Source organism: Amblyomma mixtum, chromosome 2 (genome assembly GCF_055824585.1).
Source record: "Amblyomma mixtum isolate Tamu chromosome 2, ASM5582458v1, whole genome shotgun sequence".
Lineage (NCBI taxonomy): Eukaryota > Metazoa > Arthropoda > Arachnida > Ixodida > Ixodidae > Amblyomma > Amblyomma mixtum.
In genome coordinates, this window is record NC_143013.1 from 148,928,586 (window position 1) to 148,954,891 (window position 26,306).

The following is a 26,306-nucleotide window of genomic DNA, read 5'->3' on the forward strand; positions in this document are numbered from 1 at the left end:
TCATGTTGTCACGTGGTCAGCTGCAGCGCCTCTGATGTGGAGCCTCCACCGCCGCAGCCGACCTCGCGAGCCGGCAGCCCATCTCTCCTCTGCTGTGATGTCATGTTGTCACGTGGTCAGCTGCAGCGCCTCTGATGTGGAGCCTCCACCGCCGCGGCCGACCTCGCGAGCCGGCAGCCCATCTCTCCTCTGCTGTGATGTCATGTTGTCACGTGGTCAGCTGCAGCGCCTCTGATGTGGAGCCTCCACCGCCGCGGCCGACCTCGCGAGCCGGCAGCCCATCTCTCCTCTGCTGTGACGTCATGTTGTCACATGGTCAGCTGCAGCGCCTCTGATGTGGAGCCTCCACCGCCGCGGCCGACCTCGCGAGCCGGCAGCCCATCTCTGCTCTGCTGTGATGTCATGTTGTCACGTGGTCAGCTGCAGCGCCTCTGATGTGGAGCCTCCACCGCCGCAGCCGACCTCGCGAGCCGGCAGCCCGTCTCTCCTCTGCTGTGACATCATGTTGTCACGTGGCGTCACGTAGTCACGCTCAAGGTCAATGGTAGCTCCACCGCCGCGCTCGACGGGCTGTAGTGTAGCTCTAGTAATATGCTTCGCATAAAAGAAATAGTGAAAGAAAAGAAAAGACGCGCATCGCAACAACTGCGTCCGCCGAAGCGGACGCTGGCTGAGAAAAACAGATAAGCGACCGTAGCCGCGCGCCTCCTCGTCACCACCTCCCACAATAAAGATCGCGAGGCAGATAGCCATCTAGTAGCGGCCTCTCAACTCGCGTGCGGCTTCTTGCAGCCAGTTCCATAGCCAAGCCTGGCCAAGACTCGTCAAAAATCAAAATGGCGGTTGGCGCGCATTGCCCGGCCGGGTTCGGGGTGCCCGGTTGCGACGTATCATGCGGGATTGTTTCCTCGGCTACGATGTAACAGCGGGGTTGCCAATACATTGGATCCTATGGAAGCTATGCCGGGACCCGAAGAAAACGACATAACAGCCGGGAAAACGCAGCAGTGAGGAACGTAACAGCGGGGTTCTACTGTATTGTGTATACTGCCACCCTTCCCCTATCCTTTCTTACTATCCTTTCCCCCTTTCTTTCCCTCTCTCTGTCCGTTTACTCACGCTAGCTGCAGCTCAGGTACTTCAGGTTTTGATGGCAGCAGCTGGCAACATCTTTTCCTTCCCTTTTGTTCTCTTTGTTTTTATTAATAAATAGCCACTAACAACAACAACAACCACCAGCACTGTCGCCTGGTTGTGTCCACAGCACGACAAATGCCTGTCCTGTCTAAACGTTTCCGAAGAGTAATTAGCTTCATTAACATCAGATGGTAGAGTGCCTGAAGATACGACTGATCAGTGCAAATATGGAGTACAGTAGAGACTCATTGATACATGTTCTGAAAGAACAACCAAGATTTTGAAACATGTGACTCACGTACAAAAGCTATTCTCGACACTTTCAGTTCACATAAAGGCTGGTCATCACTGAAGAGCATGTCTGGTGATTATAGGCATATACAGTAAAACATCGTTAACCCTGATCTCACAGGACTGGGAAAAATGTCCCAGTTAACCGAATTCCAGATTATCGAATGTACCAAGAAAACGGGAAACAAATGTACGCAGCATGAACGTCGCCGCTGTCCTCATTCTCAGCGTCTTCCTCACCGCCTTGGGGTGGTGCAACTGCGGCGACAATCTCGCTGTCCGACCAGCCTGGAGTGGTTGCAACCTCGCTGTCGACCTCACAGAGCATTTCGAAGTTCACAGCCTCCGCACCACCCTGTCGTTCCAACACCTCCGTTAGTAGGGTGTCGCAGTCATCGGCGGGATCGCAGACTTCGGAATCGCTTGCGCTTACTATGAATTTTGCGCGCGCGAAGCAGTTCTGTATTGTCACAAAATCAACCTGCTGCCACGAAACGCTAGGAGGTGCACCGCACCTAGCAGATCAATTAAGTACATCTTCTCGCTTTCCATCGCCAGGAGCATTCTGCGTAGGAGGTTCTTCCTGTAGTGGTGCTTGGCCGAACGAATGATGCCTTGGTCGAGAGGCTGCGGAAGTGCCGTGGTGTTGGGTGGCAAGAAGAGCTTGATTGCGCCCAAGTTTGTAAACTCCGAATGGCAGGACGCGTTGTCAAGCACGAGCAGGATTTTTCTTTTTTCTGCCATGAAACGCCGATCCAAAAGCCGGATGTACTCTTCAAAAAGTTTGGCAGTCATCCAGGCTTTCTGGTTGCTCCTGTAAATAACGCCCGAGGGCAATCGACCGCCTTTGAAGCACCTTGGATTGGCGTATCTTCCAATGACGAGGAGTGGCAGCTTCTGGCTCCCGGTCATGTTGACCGCAAAAGCAACTGATACTCTTTCTTATGAAAGCTTGCCACCGGTGCAGTGTTCCCCCTTGAACGCCAGCGTCCTGTTGGGCAGAAGTCGGTAAAAAAGCGCCGACTCGTCCAAGTTGAAAACGTCTTCTGCGGTGTAGCTGGTCAGCTCTTGTTGAAGTAACCCATTCTGCCATTCTTCGGCACCCTCTTTGTCCACGTGTGCTGCCTCTCCGCACACCACCCTCGAACTTATGCTGTAGCGTGCTTTAAAACGGGCCAACCAACCGTTACTGCACGAAAAGTCTTTGCAGTTGAGCTGGGCCGCAAACACTTCCGCTTTTTCGGCGAGGAGAGGTCCGGTGGCAGGCAGGTTTTTCTGACCTTGCTTTTTTCAACCACAGCACTAAAGCTTCTTCCACTTCCGGAAAAGCTGATCCCCTCAAGCAGCACCTCTGCATATTCGATAGGTTCCCGCTTTTCAACTTCTCCCGAGCATTCCAAATGCCGCAGACCGTTGTTAACGGGGACTTTCCCACACACGCGCTTGTGCACTTTTCGTAGTTCCATTTTCAATTGAACGAATAATGTCCAACTTCTCCTTAACTGTTAGCACGCGATACTTCGGTCGCGTAGGCTTCGGCATGGTGCCCACCGTTCGCGTGCACACGGAACAAAGACGCGCTTTGCCTAACTGCAACACATCCACAACACGTCACGCGCGCTGCGAGGTTTCCTCGAGGTGTAGCGAGATCACATGACATGGGTAGAGTGGGGGGTGACGGTGATGGTTACTGCGATAGGGCTGGCGACGATGCATTCGCGCGCAAGAACGCAGAAGCGGCCTACGCTTCTCGGGCTCCCCATTGACATGGACATCGCCGCGCTTGTCAGGACATGGCCGAAATGGCCGCAGTGTTGAATCGCCAGCGGTTTGCACGTTGACAATGCTCTTCGGAAAGGCGGAAAACGTTTTGCGTAATAGCATGGCGCCAGCCAAACCGCGACAGCAAGTACGCATTAAGCGGTAGGCAGTTCATGGGCTACTATGTTTTAAGCAGTCAGCCAATACATTGGTTTCAATGGTGGCTACGCGGGGAATTCACACAACTACATTTTAACCGCAACTACTTGGTAAGCGGGTACGTATTAATGAGGTTTTACTGTAGCTTTGTATTCTACAGGCAGGCGGCGAACGTTCTTAAAGCACCTAGGGTGATTTGCTTTGCCTATCACCAGAAGTGGTAGGCGCTCCATGCCCAACATATTTGTGGCGAGGAGCACAGTTATCCTTTCTTTGCTCCTCTTGCCTCCAACGCACGGGTCACCCTTGAACGTGATCGTATTGTTCTTCGAGGCCTTGAAAAGAGGCCTTGAACGCAACGAGCACAAGTCCGCACACAACACGGCTTTTCGCACACTCGCAAAAGAACACAGCTGCAGCGCAGGCGTAGCATGGGTCGAATGGGGTGGGCAGCACGCGCGTAGATCCGGTGACAAAGTAAGCTTAGCAAGCCGTCCCGTCGTCCTTTGCAACCTTTAGTGGTTGCTGGATGGCTGAATGCTCGACCAGTGCGCTGGGTGGTGGCTAGCGCCACCTGGCCACTGATCGCTCTCTCACTATCATCATCGTATCTCTCGCGTCCTGCGACCGTTTCTCGTCTTGTTTCGGTTTGCGTGGCTCTCCTCGGCTGCGCCGGCTTCGTCGTCGGTTAGGGGTGTTTGAACATTCGGGCCGCCGAGTATGGACGTTTCGATAGCTCTCGCCGGGGTTGCCCGAGCTAACCGGTACGCGGCTAAATGCTGCCGAGTTAACAAGCGTTTAACACCATTGAACTACACACATTTTTGCCGGGACCGTGGTGCGTGTCCGAGTTAACCGAACTTCTGAGTTATCGAGGTCCGGGTAAGCGAGGTTTTTATCCACATTTGTGTTGTTCTTAGCGCTGAAGAAAGGTCGCAGCCTATCCAGTCCTTCGACGGCAGACTGCAAAGGCGAAAGCAGCCGAGGTATTTCTGTTGTCTCTGTCAGCACTTTCAAATGTTTCACCCCACTACAGTAGTGCTCCGTGGAGAAGCGACATTGGCAGTCACAGCTCTTGGCTCACTCGTATGTTGCCAAAGCTACATTTGTCGCTTAAGCCCATCATACGAATCAGAATTTGGTAAAATCGTAAGCATAGTTACCAGGGGAGCGTATTGTCCAGGAACTTATTAACTAGAAGAAAAATAGAGGAGCGCTATGACGTAGACATTTTAATTGCTTTTGATTTTGAGTTTCAGGAACATATTAATGAGGCTATGCTTTGCTTTTGGAGAACAAAAGTCTCAAGGACTCATCAGAAACTGAAGCCAGTAGCTTGGTTATTAGATGGTGGCTCAAGACCTCACTTGTCAAGGTGAGAGTGTGATACACAATGCGCGGTGACTTGGGCTAGTGAAACGGGTGATCGCTAAAAAGCATGGCACTCGTACACCAATGTCGCTTTTCACGCATACTTGGGATTTTTTTGTGCCCAGTAATACTCGGGGGTTGATCACCCACACTATCGTACTACTGCTGTCTCTGAATACTTGGGTATGCCTTGTAACTTCCACACCGGCGTCAACAGATTATGAGAACATAGTCATGGTCCGGTGTGTAGTGATAGGCCACGTGACTAGTGTGTGCACCATCCAAAAACGAAGGCATTCTCCTCTGACAGGCCCAACCAGTGCCTCGCCAACGGCGTCCTCGGTGGTGCCGGTCCTTCTGAAAATGGTGTCCTCGGCAGCGCGCCATCTGGAAGCCAGCAGCAGGGGTCCAGTGACGATGACGCGGCCCAGTCATCGGTCGTCGGCAAGCCCGTGGGCACAGTGCCGCCCTTTCGCACGGTGACGGCGACCGACGGTGGCAAGCTGACCGGCAGCGTTGGTGTCACGGCCGGCAGCGGCAGCAGTCATGAACGGGCTGTTGCCGAGCTGGCATCCCTGTCGGGCAAGCTGGTGCGCATCCACTCGCTAATGCAGGCGCGCGTCCAGGAACGGCTGCGCACCGACCACGAGCAGATGTGAGTGGCTCGTCGTTTATGTTTTGCAACCCTCAGTGGTGGGGCAATGGCTTTAGCGTTCTGCTGCTGAGTGCTACACTGCGGGTTCAGCTATGGTCGCATTTTGGTCAGGGCGGAATAGGAAAACGCCAACGTCAGAGCTCTTGTTTTTTTTTTTTTTTAATGAAAACAACCAGTTTTTATCAAAAAACGCTGGCAAAAGATGTGCAGTTTAGTAAGCAAAAAAACAGTGAACTGAAGGGGCACTTATAAAAAAACGAGGTTCGACTGTTTAGAATTTTCAGCGCTGTTTTCAAGGTGCCAATGCCGGATGCCGAGTGGGATAGAGTTCCTAACTTTAGTTGTGTTGGCTTACCCACATATCACCTTCAGCACAACAGCGATGAACCAAGTGCTCACTATAGATGGCTTCCCCACATAGCAAGGGTGTCACATAGAAAATAAGTGCGTCAGCCCGAAAGTAACCACATCTGATAAGCGCAGCGCTTATACCATCTCCGTAGCTTCGCAGGTTTAACATGTACCTATCAGCAAGCCAGTATGCCTACCAACCTTCCATGCGTCTGTGTTTTCCATGGTGCTGTTGGCACATATGAGATAGAGGTGTGAACCATGGTGCGAATACTTGCAATACCGATCAACCTGTTCGTGTAGTGTAGTGCGCTGAGGTCTGCTTTTTGCCGTCAGTGTGGGCACGGCCTAGCGCTGGCGAATTTGATATATCCATTTGATGTCTAACTGCATTTGATATGCAGTAGACCCCGTTGAGAAGAACTTGGTTAAAATGAATTCTGAGATAAGATAGACAATGTGAGACATTTGGTTTGGTTTTCCATGGGACTCTGTGCAACAAAAATCCTCTTAAGACAAACTGTTTTGTGGGTCCTTCAGTTAAGGCGAACTTTCTCGGTGACCATGAACCATGGTGACCCAGTTTAACGACACTCACGGGGCGTCCGCAGGGCGCTGTCGAGGAAAGAAAAAAATACAAAGTGCTTCTATGCAAGAAAGCGCACTCCCACTGGATGCCTTCCGTGCACATTCGAGCAAAACTGTGGGGAAGCTGTCTTGTAAGGAAGCTTTCTTGCCAGTGCAGAAAAGGCTGGTCTCCCCTGCGCTGGCGTAGAGATCTGACTTGATCAGATCTCGGCATCACGCGCACTACACGTGCCTTGCATTTCCTCCCACAGACTAAAAGAATCGTATGTGCAGTGTGCGCCCGCTAATTGACTTGGGGCTTAAAAACTTCACGGCGGGTTGCATTTTTATGCGTAGCATATTGCAATCACTCAGTTCAGCCCTTGGGCGCGGCCGGGCAGCCACCAAACCACGTGGGAAAAAAAGAAAAAAAAACAAAAAAGAAAGAAAGAAAAGACGCCTGAGCATGGTGGCGGTTGCCACCGCCCCGTTTCAAAGGGGGCGCTCCTATCCATCCATCCATCTATCCATACGTCACGGAGGAAAAGCTGCTGAGAAAATGGAGTGCCGCCAAGCAATACCTCGCGCAAAAAGACCGCGCAATATGCAACGCATTCTTGGCTTAACCAAGCTAAGCCTGGGTTTTTTAACTGATGCAACATCACAATACATGTTATCGCAGCTCAGAGATGACCACATGTCGGCATTGCATGCATTGCCTGCAATGGACGGAAAGGCACATGGTGTGTCTACTCGTGGTGGTAACGGCTGTGCTTCATAAAGAGCGAGATACGAGAGGGACGTGCGGCTACCCTGCTGGGCACCTTTGAAGCAGTCCAAGCAGGATGGAAAGCAAAAACCAGAAACATACGCACGAATAGCAGCCCTTGTTGGATGCAGTGCGAAGGAGATGACAAAAAAAAAAAACTAAACTACACGAATTCCATTTTCAAGTAGGATAACATGAGCTTGTTTCATGCTCTGTGTTCAGCTCACTTCATGCATAAGGCAATGAATGCTCTATTTGCAATTATCCTCTCTTTGAAATGCTCTTCTATTCATTGTTTTCATACAGTATATCAACGCACCTAGTATGGTCCCACTTCTTTTTTTTGGGGGGGCACTTATGTTAAGACAAACTTCTGGTCGTTCATATTTTAAAACTGCGCGAACAAAAACAAGGACTTAGCAAGAACACAGTAACACACACAAGCGCAGACTTCCAGCTTTTATTTGAAAAGATTGCCGCAGTCTTTTTATACCCTCTGTAGATACCATCACCACACCCCAACCCATCCGTAACATTTGAAACACGTGCGCTTATCTCCTCTGACTGTCCCAAACATTCCATGATAATGGACAGGCGCCTTAGCCTGTCCATTATTGAGGTAAAAATTTGCATGTGTTTCTGAGTCACTTGTGTGCTGCTAAGGCGCCTGTCCATTATCGTGGAATGTTTGGGACAGTCAGAGGAGATAAGCGCACGTGTTTCAAATGTTACGGATGGGTTGGGGTGTGGTGATGGTATCTACAGAGGGTATAAAAAGACTGCGGCAATCTTTTCAAATAAAAGTTGGAAGTCTGCACTTGTGTGTGTTACTGTGTTCTTGCTCGGTCCTTGTTTTTGTTCGCGCAGTTTTAAAATATTAACGATTCAGACCAACTAGCCCGCCAGTAGATACTTTTGAACAAACTTCTGGTAAGACACAGATTTTCTGGTCCCTTCAAGTTATTCTTAAAGGGAGCCTACTTTATTAGGTAGTGGTTGCATGTGTTTCTTACACCTGTGCTACACGGGTATGTCTGAATAACATCAAAGTCGAATAGCGTCAGAGACTTGGAATGGCATTCAGACCTGACAGACTCCTGCGGTGCTACATGACACTTTCCAAACGCATTCAAAAGCCTCGGCTTGTTTTCAGTGTGCAACGACGATGACCGCGGTGGTCACTGCAGTCACTCTAGTCCTACGACGACACCAGCACGGTCAACAGCATGATTGTAGTGGGAAAAGTTATTTAGGCCAACGCCGACGAATCCGGTCAGCGGACGGCCAGCCTTCATGTCCTCGGCAGGTCGGCGGCTGAGCGAAAACACGCTGATGAGGCGACGGTATGAATATATGTGCGCTTCTACATTATCCGTATTGAAAATATGCAAAACAAGCATCTGTACTTCACATGTACGTGCTTGAACGCTCACTAGCAATAAGCCCTTGCCAAATTAATTTTAGTGGACGATGGCTCTCTCTCCTTCCTCGACAATTAGGCCGAGCAAGACCGCAAGGTTTTGTCTGTGATTGCGGCGGTTGTGAAGGGTGAATTCACAAGTTTCAGCGAATGCAAATGGTCAACGAGTGTAGTTTTGACAACAGTGACCTGAAATCAACCGTTGCTTACATCGCAGGGTGCGCATACGACGAACTGGAAGCGCCGGTGTGAACCAGATTGCCGAGTAGTGCTTTATGGCCAGCGGCAGTCGTCGTCGCTAGCTTGTGGATAATGAGTTAGGCCATTTCAGTTAATGTGAACGGTCACCAAACATAGTTTTTGATAAAGTAGTTTAAAATAAACTACTGGTCATTTCGGAGGAAGCCGGGACAATTAGCGAGGAGCACCGGTTCTATGTGATGTCAGCAACCTGGCTGTCAAGTGTTCTCAGGCGAGTGATCGCATCGGCGCTTCCCACAGATTGTTGCACTGCGCAATCAAGCATGGGTACAAACAGAGCAAAAGAGAAGAGATTATTTAACATAACTAATGTTTTATGTTATGAAAACAAGCTCTAGCTGTTCGTACACAGCGATGTAAACAACAGTAAGAGTGCAGTCATCCGCATTGGCGCATTCCTTGGGAAATTTCATGCTCACGCGGTAAATGTTCATTGGTTTACTATTTTCTTCGAGCACTAACTTAGACAGAACACGATCTACAGTCAAACCCCGTTACAACGAACTTCAGGGGACCGCGGGAAAACGTTCGTTATTCTGAAAGGTCGTTATAGTGAAAGCCCAAAAATTAGCCATAACAATAGCATTACAGTAACGCAAACGTCCTACCTTTGAAACGGTACCTCCTTGAACTCGTTTCTCACACAATGCACACGTGATCGTCGGACAAGGCACATTTATTTGAAATAGTCCGTGATCGTCTTCTGACGGGTGCAGCAGAGACTCTGCAGAACGAATGATTCCAGACCGTCCGCATTCTTATGCACGCTTTCGGTCGCTGTGCCGCTTTTGGCTATAAATATGCGGAGTTTTCGCAAGTAGTCCAACGCATCTGTGGCCGACACGGACTCGTCGCGGTCTTCGGGTGCTGCCGTAACGTCATCGTCCATGTCGTCGCTGCATTCCTCATCTTGAGTCGCCGTGCCCTGGACGCTCTGCAGTATGTCACCAGTGGTAAGCTCCGCTGAGGTCCACGTCGCCTCGTCACACTGGACATAGTCGTCAAATGTGACTGAAGGATCGACGGCTAGCTGCTCGGCCACCTCGCTCCAAAGCTCGCTCGAACTGTCCTCCACTGCCGGTTCATCGGTTTGTGGTTGGCCATCTGTGATCGTCAGGCCGGCCTTCTTCCAGCAGTTTTGGATGGTGGTGGACGTGACGCTCCACCATGCGCCTGTCAGCATTTCCGCAGCCTGTAGGACGTTGATGGCTGTCGAGCGCTGCAGGCGCAGGTTGATGAGCAGCTGCTGAACAAGGCGCTTCCGGAAGTGCGACTTCACGCTCCTTATTATTCCTTGGTCCAGTGGCTGAAGTACTGACGTGCAGTTCGGCGGCAGATACTCGAGACGCACATTCGTGAGCCGTATGTTGACAATGTGCGCCGAGCAATTGTCGACAATCATCAAAATGTGCCTCCCCTCCTTCCTCATCTTCTCGTTTACCGTCAGCAGCCACTCGGAAAAGAGCTCGCGGGTCATCCACGCACGCTGATTCGCCCTATAATGGCACGGCAGCGACACTACATTTTTCATGCAGCGCGGCTTCGAAAACCTCCCGATCACCAGAGGCTTCAACTTTTCAGTGCCATCTGCATTGCAGCAATACAGCACGGTGACGCGAAGCTTCGACTTTTTGCCGCCTCTGCACTGTTCTCCTTTAAAATGCATTGTCTTGTCCGGGAGCAGCTGATAAAAGCAGGCAGTCTCGTCTGCATTAAAAACATTAGCTGCTGCGTAAGACTTGACCAGTTCGTGGAAGCTTTCCTCCCTCCACGTGGCTGCTGCTGCTTCATCTGCTGCCTTCTCCTCGCCAGACACAGACTGCCAGGTTACGCCGTTTCGTTGGCGAAAACGGTGGAGCCAGCCAGAAGACGCTTCGAAGCCGGTAACCTCAAGAATTGCAGCGAACTGCCGCGCCTTCTCCTGCAGCATTGGGCCTGACACGGGCACATTCTGTGCTCTCACGTCTTTAAACCAAGTCAGCACTGCTGCGTCAATATTCTGGAAATCGCCAAGCCGCAGTCGCTTCCTTGATGGGGTAAGCTGAGATTCTTGCTGGTGCCTAAAGATTTTCTCTTTATCTTTGAGAATCGTGGCGATCGTCGACCGCGCCACTCCACGTTCTTTAGCCACGACGGATTGCTTCTTCCCGTCTTCTATCTCGCGAAGAATGCCTACTTTCTCACTCAAAGAAAACTGCTTTCGCTTCTTCCGCGTGGTTGTAGTTGTTGAGCTCATGGCAACGCGATCGCCCGCACGCACTTCGAACACAATAAAAACCAGAAGAAAAACAAGATGGACAGGCCTGACACGGGTGACAGCACGCGAACAACTGAAAAAACAAGCAAGAAAAACGCGATGCGTACCGCAACGGAGAAGGAAAAAAAAAAGTCTCCGCCCGCATGTTTCTCCTCCCGCGCCGTTTCAGGTTTTTGCGGGAAGCAAGTTGCAAGGCGCCTGCTCTTCGCGCTGCGTCGTCTGCTAGCTTGGAGCTCCGGCTGCCGTGACGGATACACTGAAATCTAAGAATCCTCGCATTTTGGGATATTAGTTCGTAGTACTGAGGTGTTGTTAAGATGACATGGAAATTAAATAACGATCGTTATTCTGAAATGTTCGTTATTCTGAAGTTCGTAGTAGTGAAATATTTTTACATTTGAAACTATAAGCAGTCGGCGTGGGATTTCTTAAAAGTTCGTTAATCTGAAATGTTCGTTAATGTGGTGTTCGTTGTAAAGGGATTTGACTGTATTTGTTAAAAAAACAGCAGAAAAAAGCGAGCAGCGGGTATCGAAATGAGCAACCACAGAGCCGGAAGCAGTGAGGTGGCTGTGGGCGGGGCGAAGCAACGGCGGCGACGGCTATTGTTTAGTTCGGGCTGTGTTCGTGTTACGAAGGCATTCCAGAATCTAGAATGTCTCCGCGGAGCTCCGTTGACTCAAATGTCATCTGAACCAAGTGCCGATGACAAACTTCGTGTAGCAGCGTGAGTTTGGCAGTTGAGTTGAATGACATTCGATTGGAAGGCATTCGAAACACCCGTGAAGCAGGGCTATTAGGTAAATTTGTAAGATGCAAGCGTGCTGATAGGGCTAGTTGGTGATTCATGGCGGTGATAGGGAGAGGGCAACGCAACTTTTTAGACTAGGGCTAGTGGAAGAGCAAACACCACTGCACTGGGGCATCAGTGCAGTGGTTCGATACAGAGTTTTGTAGTGCCAACAGTTCGTTACATCTGAGTTTTATATATCAAGGTACAACTTTCCTTGGTGACAGGGAAGTCTGGGCTACCTACTGTGTAGTCAACAAATGCTGTATTCAACATGGATGAAATGAGAACAGTTGCATGGAACGAGACCTGGTGAAAAGACTAAGGACTGGGAGGGTGCAGGACAGCACACAGTGTACCAGTGGTTGTCCAGAATGAGCTAAGAAAGGTGGGGTTGTCTGTCTCCATGAAAAACTGCAGAGGAGTGCCTGTGGCCTGTACTCTGCACAGACAGGTAGCGCCATTGTTAGCAGGTACCTGCTTGTGCCTGCACCACTATTCTGTAGATCCCTGCGCAGCACTTTTCTCTGCTGTATGCGTGGGAGTAGAGGTTATGCTGTGTTTTGAACAGAGGGTCCCCAGAGGGGTCATGAACAGGAGTGTCCTTGACTGATGCAGTGAGGAGCTGAAGCAGAACCTGGACACGGTGTGTTGCCAGAAGGCCCAGTGTGGCCTGGAAGCTGGGGAGCTGCGCCGCCAGCGGGACCAGGCGTGCGAGCGGGCACAGCGCCTCGAGCAGCAGATGGCCTCCCTCCAGGACGGCCACGCCCGGGAGGTGGAGCTCCTCTTCCAGCAGATGGGGGACCTGAAGGAGAAGAACCGCTGCCTCTCTGCCGTCAACCAGGAGCAGGGTCGCCAGCTGCAGGAGGAGCTGTCACGGCGGGGCTTCTCCTCGGAAGCGGATGCCATCTGCGCCAAGCTGCAGCTGCGTCAGGAGGTGGAGCGGCTGCGTGAGGAGCTACTCCTCAGGGAGGAGCAGTTGCGTGCCCTGGCCGCCAAGTTTGGCCGATTCCGCAAGGCCTACGAGGACAACTACCAACGGGCCACCGACGACATCGACAAGCTCGACACCATGCTGGAGCGCGTCATCGAGGTGCGTAGAGCCACAAAAAAGACAGGAGAGGCCTCAGCTATTTGAGCTGCAGTACATAAAGTGTGGAAGAAACCACATCCTGTTTCACGAAGGAGCACTGCCGAGTCATAGCAACTGCCGTCTTTGCAATTTGGAGCAGAGCCGGGTTGAGTTTTTCGACATTCTCCAGAACCACTGAGCTATGCTTGTAGTCTCCAGACAACTTGGGTTTTCTAAAGCTTGTTTTTTTTTCATTTGGAAAGCACATCATATCCCATAAATAGGCTTTTCAGTGCCTACAGTTAATTCTTCCAAAAAGCCCTTGCATTGAACATTTGACCTTAATCAGATTGCCATGTGCCTTCATGGTTCTCTCTGGGTGTCAAAAAGAAAACTATGCCAGCATTGTGACAGCAAGTTCTAACCCATTGCTTTGCTTGCCTCAAAAAGTCATCTACTATTGATATGTCACATTCTGAACTTGATTAATCAAGGAGCATCATCCAGTTTAATTGCTGAAATGTGCACTATCAAATCAAGCATACATATGTACTCACGTTTTGAATGCACTCCCCCACCCCCCTTTTGTCAATCAGAATTAACTTTTTTTAACCTCACGTAAAGAAAAGCGCTCCTGACTATCAGGGATTGTTATTATTCAAGAAAATTTAGACAACACAGTGCCTTGGTGCAGAGGGCAAAAGGCGAAAATCAATCCGCCTGACTGGGCCCTAAGCACCACTCGAACACAACAGCAAGGGGCACACACATGCACATACATAAACAGTATAATGATCACAGTGCAAATGTTTGTGCAACACAACTTCCTAATAGAAACTTCCTGATAGAAATAGTTATCAGCATGTTCGCTCTCTCTTGCCATGATTGGCCGCCGCCGCTGACTATCGCAAAATCGTTAGAGCGCGCCGCGGTACAGCAAGCACATTTTAAAGCGGATGACACTTAACACGCGCCGCAGACGAACTTGAGCGAGGGGGGGGGGGTGCAACTTGTAGGTCGTGCGCTTTTATTGAAAGATGGATGGATAGACAGGCGGGCAGGAAAGTGAGCAGACGGGCAAGTGAGCAAACGGACGAGTGGGCGAGCGAGCAGACGGTAGACGGGCGAGAGTGGGCGCACGGGCAAGTGGGCAGAAGGATGAGCATTTGGCAGGCGGGTGAGTGAGCGGACGGGCGAGCAGATGGTGGGCAGGCGAGAGTGAGCGGGTGGGCAATTGAGCGGACGGCGGGCGGAAGAGAGTGAGCGCACGGGCAAGTGGGCAGACGGGCGCCAGTGCAATGAGGGGACGGGTGAACGAGCGAGTAGATGGCGGGCGGGCGAGTGAGCAGGTGGGCAGGCGAGCAGACGGGCAGGCGAGCAGACGGTGGACAGGCGAGTGAGCGGATGGGCGAGCAGACAGCGAACAAAGGGTTTACGGTATGAAATTTTGACTCTTACAAAAAGATCTGTCCAAACTTACTTTTTAGTGTGCTTGCACTTATAACAAGCATTGCCTGCATTTAGGCGCTGTGTGTCTGTTTGTCTCTGTTTCTGAGGCCTGCTTTGTGGCAGGCTGCTCGCAGGCATCATATATATGGGCAACCTGCCCGGGCAGGTTGCCCACCACTTGATGGGAAGGTGAGCAGCCCGGTTGGGATAAGCAACCTGGTTCGCAACCCGTCCCATGTAATTCAAGTCCCACCGATGGTAGCACCTGCCATGAAGGGCAGTTGCACATTGCTTGACCAGTGCACAATTGCACTAGGTGCGGCATGAGGACTTCCAGGGATCTATGAATGTAGAGAGAATGACCCAATGTGGACATTAACTTATTATCGCTATCCAAACAACTGCCATCCATGATTACTAGATCTGGACATTGGAAGCGAAGTGAAAACCGAATTGCTAGCACACCTAATTCATATTTGAACTAACTACACAAATCGGCCATCATTTTTTTCCCATAATGAAACCTCTCCCTAAATTAATCTCAAGTTTTCTGAGAAAAAGAAAAGTGGTTTTATTAAGAGAGTATGTATGGTATACTGCTCTTGTGCTGTGTAACAGATCATCATCAGCCTGACCACGCCCACTTCAGGGCAAAGTCCTCTCCCGTGTCTCTCCAATTAACGCTGTCCTTTGCCAGCTGCGGCCACCGTATCCCCACAATAAGACTGTCAAAAATTGCAGCAGCCAGCTTTTGGCTTTTTTAAAGTAACAGATTTTCGGATCGAATTTAGTACCAAATACTCTAATATAGTATCCTACCAAATATCCGAAATATTAGATATTCGCACACACCAAGTTTGTATGTTCCGGCATCTTCTCGCGTTCTGCATGATGGAGTTTCGTAACACAATGACATTGGCTTTTTGTCTACTCTTCTTTGTCCTGCCCTGCTTTCTTTCTGTAGTGTATTCCCTGAGAACGAACAACATTTCTCACCGCCCTGGTGCTTTGCTGCTGACATTTTCAGACGCTGGAGGCGGAGCTCGATGTGGTGTCCGGCTGCCCCGCGCTCATGCAGCTGCTGCACAACCTCCGTGGTGGAGGTGCCGCAGGAGAGGAAGCCACATCCGCGACTGCCCAGAGTCCGCCATCTGGTGGCAGCCTCATCAACCGGAAGACGCCTACTGCACTGTAGTACCTCTCCACCACAGAGGCCGTAGGTGTGGGCTTTGCTGCAATGCTCAGTACCGTATCTACAGTAAAACCTCGTTAATTCGAACTCGGTTTATTCGAAATCCCGCATAATTTGAAGGTTTTCGGCAGTCCCAACAGTTTCCATGCAAAATTTGCTGGATAATTTGTGCCTCAGCGATCTGCGCAGTCGACTACCAGTCTCGGAGGCTAGCTTTAGTTGACAAAGCAACAACCAGGTGCCGCTAGGTCACAATTTTTCTGGCTCCGTTTCCGTTGTTTGTCTAGCTCGTGGCAGGCGTGTTTTGATTGTTCGGTGCCGCGATCAAACGTGTTCTGTGTTCAGGCGCATTTATACTCCGACGTAGCGCGCGCTCGCGCGGCACGGCTATGACCGCAGACGTGTCCGGCGGCTTCGGTGCACTCTGGCCGCACCGTGGAGCATGTCTCTATTTCGCGCCGAGCGCGCCGAAGCCGCCCACCCAGAATGCACTGCGCACGCCTCCCGCGCTACTCCTCCCCTCTACTCCCTTCACCACTCGCCTCCTCTCCCAGGCGGCGTGTCGAATAAAGAACGTTCTGCGCTCGCGTCGGAGCTCCGCTCGAAGCAGTGCCCCCAATCAAAGGGTGGCAGAAGAGCGAGTGTATATCGAATAATCGCTTATAACGAATTTTTTCGCCGTCTCGCTGACTTCGTTATAACGAGGGACTACTGTATGTCCCACACCCCACAGATATGTCGGTTGAGCATGTATGTTAATTCCCTGAATTTCCGACAACCTTTTTTGCAGAAAGTCTACGCAGCTTCAGCGATTGTGGCAAAGCTTCAAAGCACTCTGTTTTTTTTTCCTTCGATGGCTTTGTGTGTTCAAAAAACACTCTATTTCTGAAAATGCCAATGATGCCGTTGGTAGTGTCCTCGACGAACACCTAATCTCTTTATCTTTGGTTAGTTTGATATTTATATTTTCATTTAGGGCCCCTTTAAAAGTCGAAAGAAATATATATAATATATTTTCTCAAATGTCAGCTGGCTGAAAAAAATTGAGAATGACAACATTTAGGAAACACGAACGATCAGCACACTGTGTGTCTCGTCCTTCCTTCATCCCTCGTCTGGCAGCGCTACTATGTTCATTATCATTAGCATCATTATCATTGCAGGCTTCGTTGTAGCTGTCCTCCTAATGTGCGCAGTGTTCGGTTCCGAGAAGTGCATTCGAAATGCACCACTTTCTAAACGAGTGTGTGTGAACAAGCCCTCTTTTCGTTCACACAAAAGCCTCGCCTGGCTTGGAGGTTTGACAACTGCTCTGCTGTGAAAACAACTTTCCGTTTGAAGGAAATGCTTTGGCGACACTGCCTGCGTGGTGCCATTATTTTGGTGCTTGGTTGATTGAAACCTTGCGCAACTGCTGAACAAGCTCCCTAGTCTGGACACCACTTGAACAGTACCGTATTTACTTGTGTATTGGATGCACTCACATAATGAACGTCCTTGTTGGCTGGGAAAAAGTGAATTTTTTTTCCGTCTCGCATAATGAACACTCCCCTTTCTTTTCACATCCAGTTCACTGCTGGTGATAGTGAATGCTAGCAGGCGCCCGTTAGAGACCGCTGGGACAACTTCGCAGTACTGTTAACGGTCATCTGTCGCCTGTCAACACAGCCTGTCTTCTGGTAAAGGGCTGTGACGGCACGACTTGCGTGCTATTCCTCCAGTTTTGATGAGTCGTCATCATGCTTTGCGAATCATATTTACGTCTTCAAACCTAAGATGACCAAGAGTTTCGTATCTCATCTTCTTAGGGTACTGTTCGCGTAGGTTTGAATGAATATGGTATCCATTCTTCCCGGTGATCATGGCTGTACGGCCATGGAAGGTATTGGCTCTGACCATCAGTGGCAAGTTCCACAGTTCGAGACAGGTTGTCCTGTATGCGGCGTGGATTGGGAAGGTTGAAAGAGAGCTTAGCACAGATTGCAAAGAAAGTAGCAGCATGGTCGCAACTCGTAACTGAAGCTTTTTTTTTTTTTGAAGAACACATAAGTGGCATACCTTGAAACTGCTGAGCAGTGCACACAAGAAAACCTTGTTAATTCCAAGTCTGTCGGCCACAGAGTATAACTTCGAGTCATATTGCATCCATTATTTGAATCTCTGAAATGGAAGAGAAACTAGGAAATAAATCTGCACAACTTTGCTGCGTACATAATTCACACAGCAGGATCTCATTGCGGAGGGAAGTACACGACAATCGGAGACTGGCAAAACTCTTTTCCCTCTGTCGTCTTGTATGTCCACAGCCAAAGCAACTCTTGTCGCCACAGTTTGCTTGTGAAAATGGCTGTTTATATCGACACCTGTATCTAATTTTTTCACTTTGTTTAGCTTTTTGAAAGCTTGTTTTTCTGTGAAAGTAGCCTCTTTGTAAGACCAGGGTTAATGGTTAATGGCAGCTTATCGGTATCTCTCAAGAGGAAAGTATACAACAGCTGTATCTTACTGGTACTCGCCTGTGAGGCAGGAACATAGAGGCTAACAAAAAAGGGTTGGGCTTTTAAGTTTTCAGAGGTGAGTGTTTTTATTTTTTGGCATAGAGTGAAGAAGTTTGGCACACTTATTGGGAAGTGCACTAAATGATTAAATACAAAATTTCACTACTATACCTTGTGTGGTTTTGACATTTAAAATTTCTATATGCTTCGTTGCTTTGCCAAACTTGCAGAAAGCCTGGCGTGACAACAAAACATGGCAGAAGTCTAGAGTTGCTGTTAAATTTTAACTAAGGTAGTGAATGGTTTATGCAGGGACATTCTCCAAATATGTTTATTGACGAGTTTTTTTTCTACGCAGAACACTATATCCATGCTTACTGAATGCATGCATTACTGTCAAGTCAGCGTACTTATGTACAAAAATTAAGTAAATTTAAGAATTTACCAACGTCACTGCATAAAGAATATATCAGGAAATACATTGCAACGAACCTCATGAAAATCTATCAAGCGGAGTGTCGTGCTATGCCTTCTGCCAGCAGAGCGATCCGATCGAAAAACATTTAGAAAACTGGCATTTCCATGGATATTTCAGCCAGTTTTTTTTACTACCAACGGTCACAGAAACATTCTTTAAGGTCGTTTGTAGGCTGTTTCTGTGGAATGTTTTTTGTCATATATTTAGTAAGACTTACAAAATCTGTTCTTTTTCTAAAATTGAGTTTTTTTCAAGAATGTCGTGGTTTGAAAGCCGCGGCCTCCTTAAAGGGATGCTGTGAACAGATAGAAGTTGGCCAGTAGAGATACGGCAACACATTCAAATCGCAAAGAGACTCCTTTCATAGAAAATTGGGCCTTAATAAGCTGGAAAAGTTAAGCACTGTCTAATTTCACAAGTGAAATGTGTGTACCAACACCGATTTTCGGGTACAGAACACCGAGGCTAATCTGCACCACCACTTGCCTGAAAACAGTGGGAGCCCACTGTTTTCCATAAGGCCATCATGAATTTGAGTGGACAAGTGTCGGAAAGATTTTTAACTTGAATATTCTCATCCATAGATGCATCTTTTGCAGCTGGATAAACATCAGCGTACACCGAAGAAGCCAGAGACTCAGTTTTTATTGGCAGCAGTAATCAGAGGGAGTTCATCCTCAGTGTCTCTTTAAAGAGAAAATGCAGCGAGCTATAGAAAATAATAGGTGTAACGATGGTAAGCCCACTTCTTGATTTTTTTTTCGAAATCAAGAAGAAATGGGCTTGGGCAAGGCAAGAGAAGACAACCAATGGTTGTTAAGGGCAACGGACTGGATACCAAGAGTAGGCAAGCATAGCACGGGGCGGCAAAAACTCAGGTGGGGCACCCCGTGGTATTTGCCTACGACCGCTGAATAATTTATAATGGAATTTCTTCTTGATGCTGTTTCAGTTTCATCAACAGAGCAATGGCTGCGACATGTTGTTGGACTGATACACACAAAAAAAATGGCAATATAAGTGCTGATACATCATTTGATGTAATTCTAGCACGCTGGTTTATATGCTGTAGTTAGTTAAAACTATATCAGCCTTTATAGTTTTCTTGTTCCTCACATGGCCTAAAGTTCAACTGCACATCACAGCCATCGTTTGGTTGATAAAACCGAAACAGGATGAGAAGAAATTCAGTTACAAATTATTTATCTCTCTTACATGAAAACCAAGCGGTGATCTATGTATTCTAATGTCGCATCATTTTAAAGAAGGAAACATGGAATAAAAATGAAATTAGGTGTCTGTAGTCCTTTAATAAGTTTGCAGATGGCCGCTGCTGGCACAGAACAAGGTTGATTGGAGAGACGTGGTAGAGGCCTTTGTCCTGCGATGGACTTGGTGGGCTGATAGTGGGGATGATGGTGAATCTGTTTATATCGACAGACTTTAATTTTAAGAGCGTTAGCTCTTGCTCATCAAGTTTCGAGATTTTGTGGGGTCTGCTACCACCCCGAGATCACAGCGCCATCTGTTGCAGGAACTAGAAAACAGCACATCTCGCATTGAGACTTGTAGTGTCATCTGCTGTAGCATTGTAGAAACAACCCCCTGCCGCGTGCTAATGATGACGTTGCGATTCAGTATATGGTGAATTCTAGTAAACCAAACTGCTAAGGCACGTTACTTCACTACATCTTCCAGAGGGTGGCGGCCTTTTTTCCTTGGTGTCTCTTTACATGTCTTCTTTTTCTACATGCCGTGCCGTGCACTGTTCCTTGAGCCGAGTGCATTGTTCATTTTGTGCAGGTCATGCGTTCCGTGAGCCAAGGGGCAGCTGTCTTGTTCCAGCCAAACTTCAGCGCGGCTGCCTGCAGTGCACCTCAGACTGCTGGGCACTTGCGCTGAAACCGTGTCCGCGCATAAGCATCCAGCTCTGCAGCAGTGCACCCTGACTGCTGCTGAGAACTGCCGCCCACATTGTCTCTTTTGTGCCACTGACTGATCAACAGTTATTCAAGTGTGGTTGCACAAGCGAGCTGGTAACACCACAGCTTTCTATGCTTTTTTTTTATTTCCTTCAATGCTTGACATGTAAATGCGTGTTTTGCATCTTGTCTTGCTTAGCTGCAGTTTTAAATACACCACTCTTTCATGTAGTTCCGTGAAAAAGTATTGCTTTTCCTAATCTTTGGCTGCTTCATTTTCGATGCAGCCCAACTTCTTAGGTGTATCTATGTATGCACAAAGATGCGCTTATTTACGAATGAATCTCTGTGTTCGACAACCATGTTTGCATGTGTCGGTCTAAAGGCAAACGCGGGCTAATGTAGTGAAAGCAAATGTGTGCTCGCAAAGGGGATAACACGAGGCGAAGCAGTCCAAGAGGTCCTAATTTATTGCTTTACAACTCTTCCCACTACATTCCGCACACACTCTTACGGAACCAAGCACCACTGCTGTGTTCTCGAGGCTCCCTCGTCTCTCTTTTTGGAGATACTTAGTCCAATTTTCAGTTCTAGCTCGTGTATTTCATCTTCCCATCTCTGTCGCCTTGTCTCCATGTTTTGACCTTCCCACCTGCATGGGGCATGGCATGTCACGCCGCATGCATGAGTGTGCACAAAATTGAGGACTACTTCCTGCTGTGGAGGGTCACAAGTGGTGTGGCCAACACAGTGTTGCATGTGCGTTTGCTTTTGTGGTCTGTGCAGTAGTGATGCGAAACAAACTGTAAACATCTGAGCATGCTCTGAACAAATGTGCGGCAAAGTGACATGTTGGTTGCGGTTTGAATGTGCTGTTCAGGATTTGTCTGTTTGGGGTTGTCGCCATGCTCAGCTCCTCTTCCAGTTCACTAAATGCAGTGGCTCTCGTCTTGCGGAATTCGCCCCCCTTGTTGATACGATGCAGTCTTTGCGCTTCTAGGCCGCAGCTTCAATATCTGTTGCTGTCATCCTTCTGTGCCATTCCTCTTTCGTTTTCATTTAGCCTGTGCAGACCTTAGTGTAGTGAGCAGCTGTTGCTAGAGTCGATGACTTGTACCTCTCCAGCCGTGCCACTAATGCGACCATTCAAGTTTCATGCCTTGAGAATCGGGGAGCAGCTGACACTGCTGTTTGATGATCTGGAAGGAGAGCTCTGACTGGCAACTGTCGTGTTAGTGTTTTATAAAGAGGACTGGCATTTAGTAGCTGTTGCGTGCGTCTTCGATCGTTTGTTGTGTGGTCACGTTTCCCTCCCGTTATGTCGTTGGAACTGCCATTTTCGTCGGGCACATTCCTTTCGAGGTGCGTGCCCGTATTGACAAGTGTGACGCGACTTTGCGACAGTTGATTGTGATGTGTCCGCCATTTTTATGATTTTTTTCAAAAGATGTATAAAGACTAGTGACTTGGCTCCTGCAGCATTTTTTTTTATTCTTGGCTTTTCGTGTCGTGTGAGCGTCACTCTGGAGTCGAAACAACCCAAGCAAGCAAAGTTGATTGTTGCAGTGACTTGAATAAGTGAATAATTGTTTTCCCTTGTGGCAACTGCGTCATGTCCTCGCAGTTGTACTTACATCATTTTTTGGGCCCAAAATGATTGGCCTTGCGGGTGATCACGTCCCCATTTCATGATGTCCTTCGTTCATGGGACTCTTTCCCACCTCTGGTTACTCTGTATACTCCACAGCGCATGGACTATCTGTAAAGACTTTCCGAGTTCTAGTACGTTCAGGGTTGTCAGCATCTCCTGATGCTTTCTGGACACTTTAGTGCTTTTAGGGAAGTTTTTTTTGCGTACAAATTAATTATGAATAACTGGATTAAGTATTTTCCTAAACATGATGAGAAAATGGGAGCAGTAAAATGCCCTATAGTAGTGCGATGTTTATGCATCGTTAATGTAAATCGCCTCTGAACCCGTGCTGTGGCAAACATGTGGTACTCAGGTCGGTGACGTCATTCGCACATTATTAGGCCCGCTTGCCAAAGAAAGATTGAGGAGGAAAAATGCAAGGCTGTTGCTTTAAGCAAGTGGATGAGCCACAAACATGGCTTGGCACTCCTCTTGTGAAGCTGTTTGCATAGCTGATGTTGGGGCAGCCCACTAGGACTTCAGTACTAGTTGGCAGACAAAAAAAGGAAGGTATTTTGTACATCCGGCATTCCTAAGACAGTCTGCAGTGGAACCCTCTTCACTTGGGTGTCTTGAAATGCTGGACTCCTTTGGCCATTTGGTCTCGGCTGGGCTTTACCGTCCTCCTCCAACTATACCAAAGAACCCACAGGACTGTTGCTATAGCCGCTGTCCTGTGTTGCGCATGGCTACCTGTATATGAGACTAAACTTTGCTCACAAATGCTGGTATTGCGCTAGAGAGATGAGAGATTTCTTTAATGAACCACAAGCAAGTAGGGAGTGAGGGCACTCAAGGTCATGGCTTCACTCATGGCTAGCTGCTTCAGCAGCACTGTCAGCGTTCCAGTGCAAGACGTGACCGCCTGCGCAAGCTGAACGCACAGCATAACAGATGGCAACAGGCGCCACCTAGACCCTTTTCGTGCAGCGTTAGTAGTGAAGGCCTACCCGACCGTGTGAGTGTGTGGTTGATGATGGGGGGGGGGGCGGCTGCTGTTGGTTGTCTCCCACTGTTTGCAGCTGCTGCAGCACAAAAGCCCTGCAGGTGGAATGCCCTCGCCGCCTCATCTGGGCCAACTGTATTATTTCAAATGTGTGCTTAATGGATGAAATTGACGTTGAAGCAGTTAGGCTTCTTTTTTTTTTAATTAGTGCCAAAGTATGAGGCTGCATGTTGAAGCTGAGCTCTGGTTCTTGTAAATAAATATGACAAATCACCCACTGTGTCTTGCCTATTTTCCCGTCCCCGGCTGCATTAATCGTGAGCATCCACTGCGTGAGCATAAGCAGTTAAAGGGATACTGAAGCAAAATCTGAAAATTGAACAAAAAGGCTGAATATAGATTCTCGGAATGTGATTACACCGAAATCTAGTCGTCACTGCGCATATATTTCAGGGGATGGTTTTATTTTCGATGTTTCATGAGCGCGCGCCAAGCCCTCCCGCTCGGCGCAAGGTGGAAAGCGTGATGTCATGGCACCCTCCCGCGGCGACAAATATGGCGGCGCCCTTCGATGCATGAAACCTCGCTTCGGACTGGTTGCGTCGTTGTTACTTGCTTCTTCAGCGCGTTCACTGGCCATAAATGGGCCACCGGTCTTTCGCTTCATCTCCTGTTGCACATAAGAAAACTTACGAGTAATAAATTTGCTTTATTTTTTTATTTAGAGGGACGATTCTGCCCCCTTTAGGCTAAAAGGGGTGTCGGTTTGTTGACAACAATGCTTCCCCTCCTAACCTCCAGATGGCGCCACTAGTCTGAACATCGTCGCGCTTCTGTTTTAAAAGCGAGAATGCTAGAAATGGCACAAGATCCGGAAAAAGTAGCTGCATTTAGCGGACGTAAGCGTGCATACGGTTATGGTATGTAGACAGCATCGATTAACATTCTGACATATCTGTGTATGCCGTGAGCAGACGACAGACATGGAAAAGCCGCGAGTAGCGATGGCAATCGTGCTTCTGCGGGAACGGTGGGCGCGCGGGTGTTATGACGTCTAGTCGCAGCTTCCACAGGCGGCCACCAGGTGCAACGATACGGCAATAAATTGCGAAAAAAAAGCGTGTTGTCCGCCTTTTTCGCTAAAATGCTTGTCATATTTATCAATTTTAGCAGTCAAGCTCTTGTTTACGTGCAAAAGAGCAGCTCCAAAAGTTTGGTTCAGTATCCCTTTAAGAGTGTTGTCTTGAGAAGTATCTGTGGGCAGTGTCAGGGGCGCAGGAGGCATCTGCCACTCACATTTTCATTCCAGGGCTGTACGGTGATTCTCTGAGCAGTTTTTAATTTTTGATAGCTTGATTCTTGAAGCCCAGAGTTGATTAGATGACCCAAGTGGAGTTCAACAAAAAACAGGCTGCTTAGTGATAGCTGCCGTTGATTTCTGAAAAGCAGAGCCTGCTTGCACAAAGCAAATAAGTCTTGTCCCCAGTCGTACCCCTGTCACACGGGCGTTTCTGAGGCCCTCGAACTGATAGTCTATCGACTCAGAGGCCATTGAACGCTGCTACACAGGCAGTTCCATCGAGTCAATAGTGTATTGAGTCAACGGAGCAGGACGGAAGTCTCTCTCGAGATTTCGAGGGCCTTTGAGCGTTGCCCAGGGTTGCTAGCTTTGCTTCAAGCGCTGCCAATACACACACTGAGCCACGATGCGTTCACACTACAAAAGCATGAACAAACATTATTCTCAAACTTTAATGCAAGCAGTGATATATTAGTCTGTACATTAATTTTTCAGGTTTAGAGCGCATTAATTTTATATTATTCATTGCAGGAGACTGAAACGTCAGCGGTGTCTCTGTTGCCAGAGCATTAAGAAACTGACGGCAAAGTATACAAAGGACAGTGTCTTCCATGACTGGCCTTTAATAATAATTAAAAATGTCCCATGACTACAAAAAAGTGTATTTCCATATTTAGATTTTATTTGTAAAAATGTTTGTTATTTGCGCAAACCGAAAGTAGCAATTGTGGCAAAACGCAAGCCTGGTGTGAGACACAAGGACCGTTTCAATGGACATTAAAATCTGCCGTGCAACACAGAGACAACTCTTTTGAACAATGCAAGAGCGGGGGCTAGTTGGTGCTTCATACTGATCAAGTCGCGCTACAAGGGACGTGCACACGAAAACACAAGCGCACTTTACGCGCTTCATCCGTTTGTGTTTTCTTGTGTATGTTCCTTGTAGCGCGAATTGATCAGTATAACTCGAGTTCGATAGCAATTGACAATCTCAAGGCTCTCGACTCGATGGCCATTGAAACTGGCTATGTGACGGGTATTATTCAGTCTAATCCATCCCTTGGCTTTGTGGAAAGGAAAGGCTTATAACTGGCTCACTTTGCAGGTGGAGATCTGAACCGCACTGCCATGTAGTGATTCTGATCTCTCTTCTGCTAATATATTTTGCAATCTTCACTATCACTATTTCATGCAGGCACAGACACGAAGAATCACTTAAGAAAGACCCTGACATGCAGCCTCCCTATCCATGAACTCCTAGCAAATGGATGCTCATCTCCCCACTTATACCAAGGTTTGCCAATAAAAACCGCTTGAAGCCATTATTTCCCACCATTTTTACATCGTGCTACTTTTTCATACCAAAATTGCAAATCCATTCAATGTGGGTGGGCCTACCAGCACCTTTTTGGGGTGGGTGAAGTGCCAAGTTTTTGGGTGGGCAAACTACCAATTTTTTTGTAGCTGGACCAACACCGAAATTTGGGGGAGGGGCCAAGTGCCAGATTTTGAGGGTGAGCTAAGTGAAATTTTGGGGTGGTCCAGCTGCCAAATTTCGTAGGTGGTCTAAATGGGGAAAGAGGTGTAGGTGGTATGATTCCCAAATTTTGACGGTGGGCCTACTGCAAAATTTTATGGAGGTAGGTCAACTCTACCCGCCACGCGGTGGCTCAGTGGTTAGGGTGCTCATCTACTGAGCTGGAGTTCCTGGGTTCGAACCTGATGGCGGCAGCCACGCTTCGATGGAGGCGGAACGCTAAAGGCCCCTTGTCCTGTGTGATGTCAGTGCAGGTTAAAGATCGCCAGGTGGTCGAAATTATTCTGGAGCCCTCCACTACAGCACTTCCATTTGCATGGCTCGCCAAAATGTGACAGATACTTCCTTTCCTCAAAAACCAATTTTTATTTTAGGTCAACTCTGATATACTGGGGGTTGACAAATTGAGTGCCAAAGTTTTAGGACGGGC

The 26,306-nt window shown here is 48.5% G+C and overlaps 1 protein-coding gene across 4 annotated transcripts in view; it reads left to right on the forward strand.

Annotated features, from left to right (window-relative positions):
* Positions 1-23,314, forward strand: part of LOC149361226 (uncharacterized) — a 196,506-nt gene extending 173,192 nt beyond the window's left edge. For 3 of the 4 annotated variants that reach the window (XM_089572635.1, XM_089572638.1, XM_089572637.1), the window contains 4 exons: positions 5,030-5,374; positions 12,408-12,882; positions 15,338-15,526; positions 20,282-23,314. In XM_089572635.1, coding sequence (XP_089428761.1) covers positions 5,030-5,374; positions 12,408-12,882; positions 15,338-15,505 — 988 coding nt within the window. In that variant the 3' untranslated portion in view covers positions 15,506-15,526; positions 20,282-23,314. Of the gene's footprint in view, positions 1-5,029; positions 5,375-12,407; positions 12,883-15,337; positions 15,531-20,281 lie in introns of all 4 variants that reach the window. The other variant, XM_089572636.1, reaches the window with a different exon arrangement.
* Positions 23,315-26,306: the final 2,992 nt, after the last annotated feature.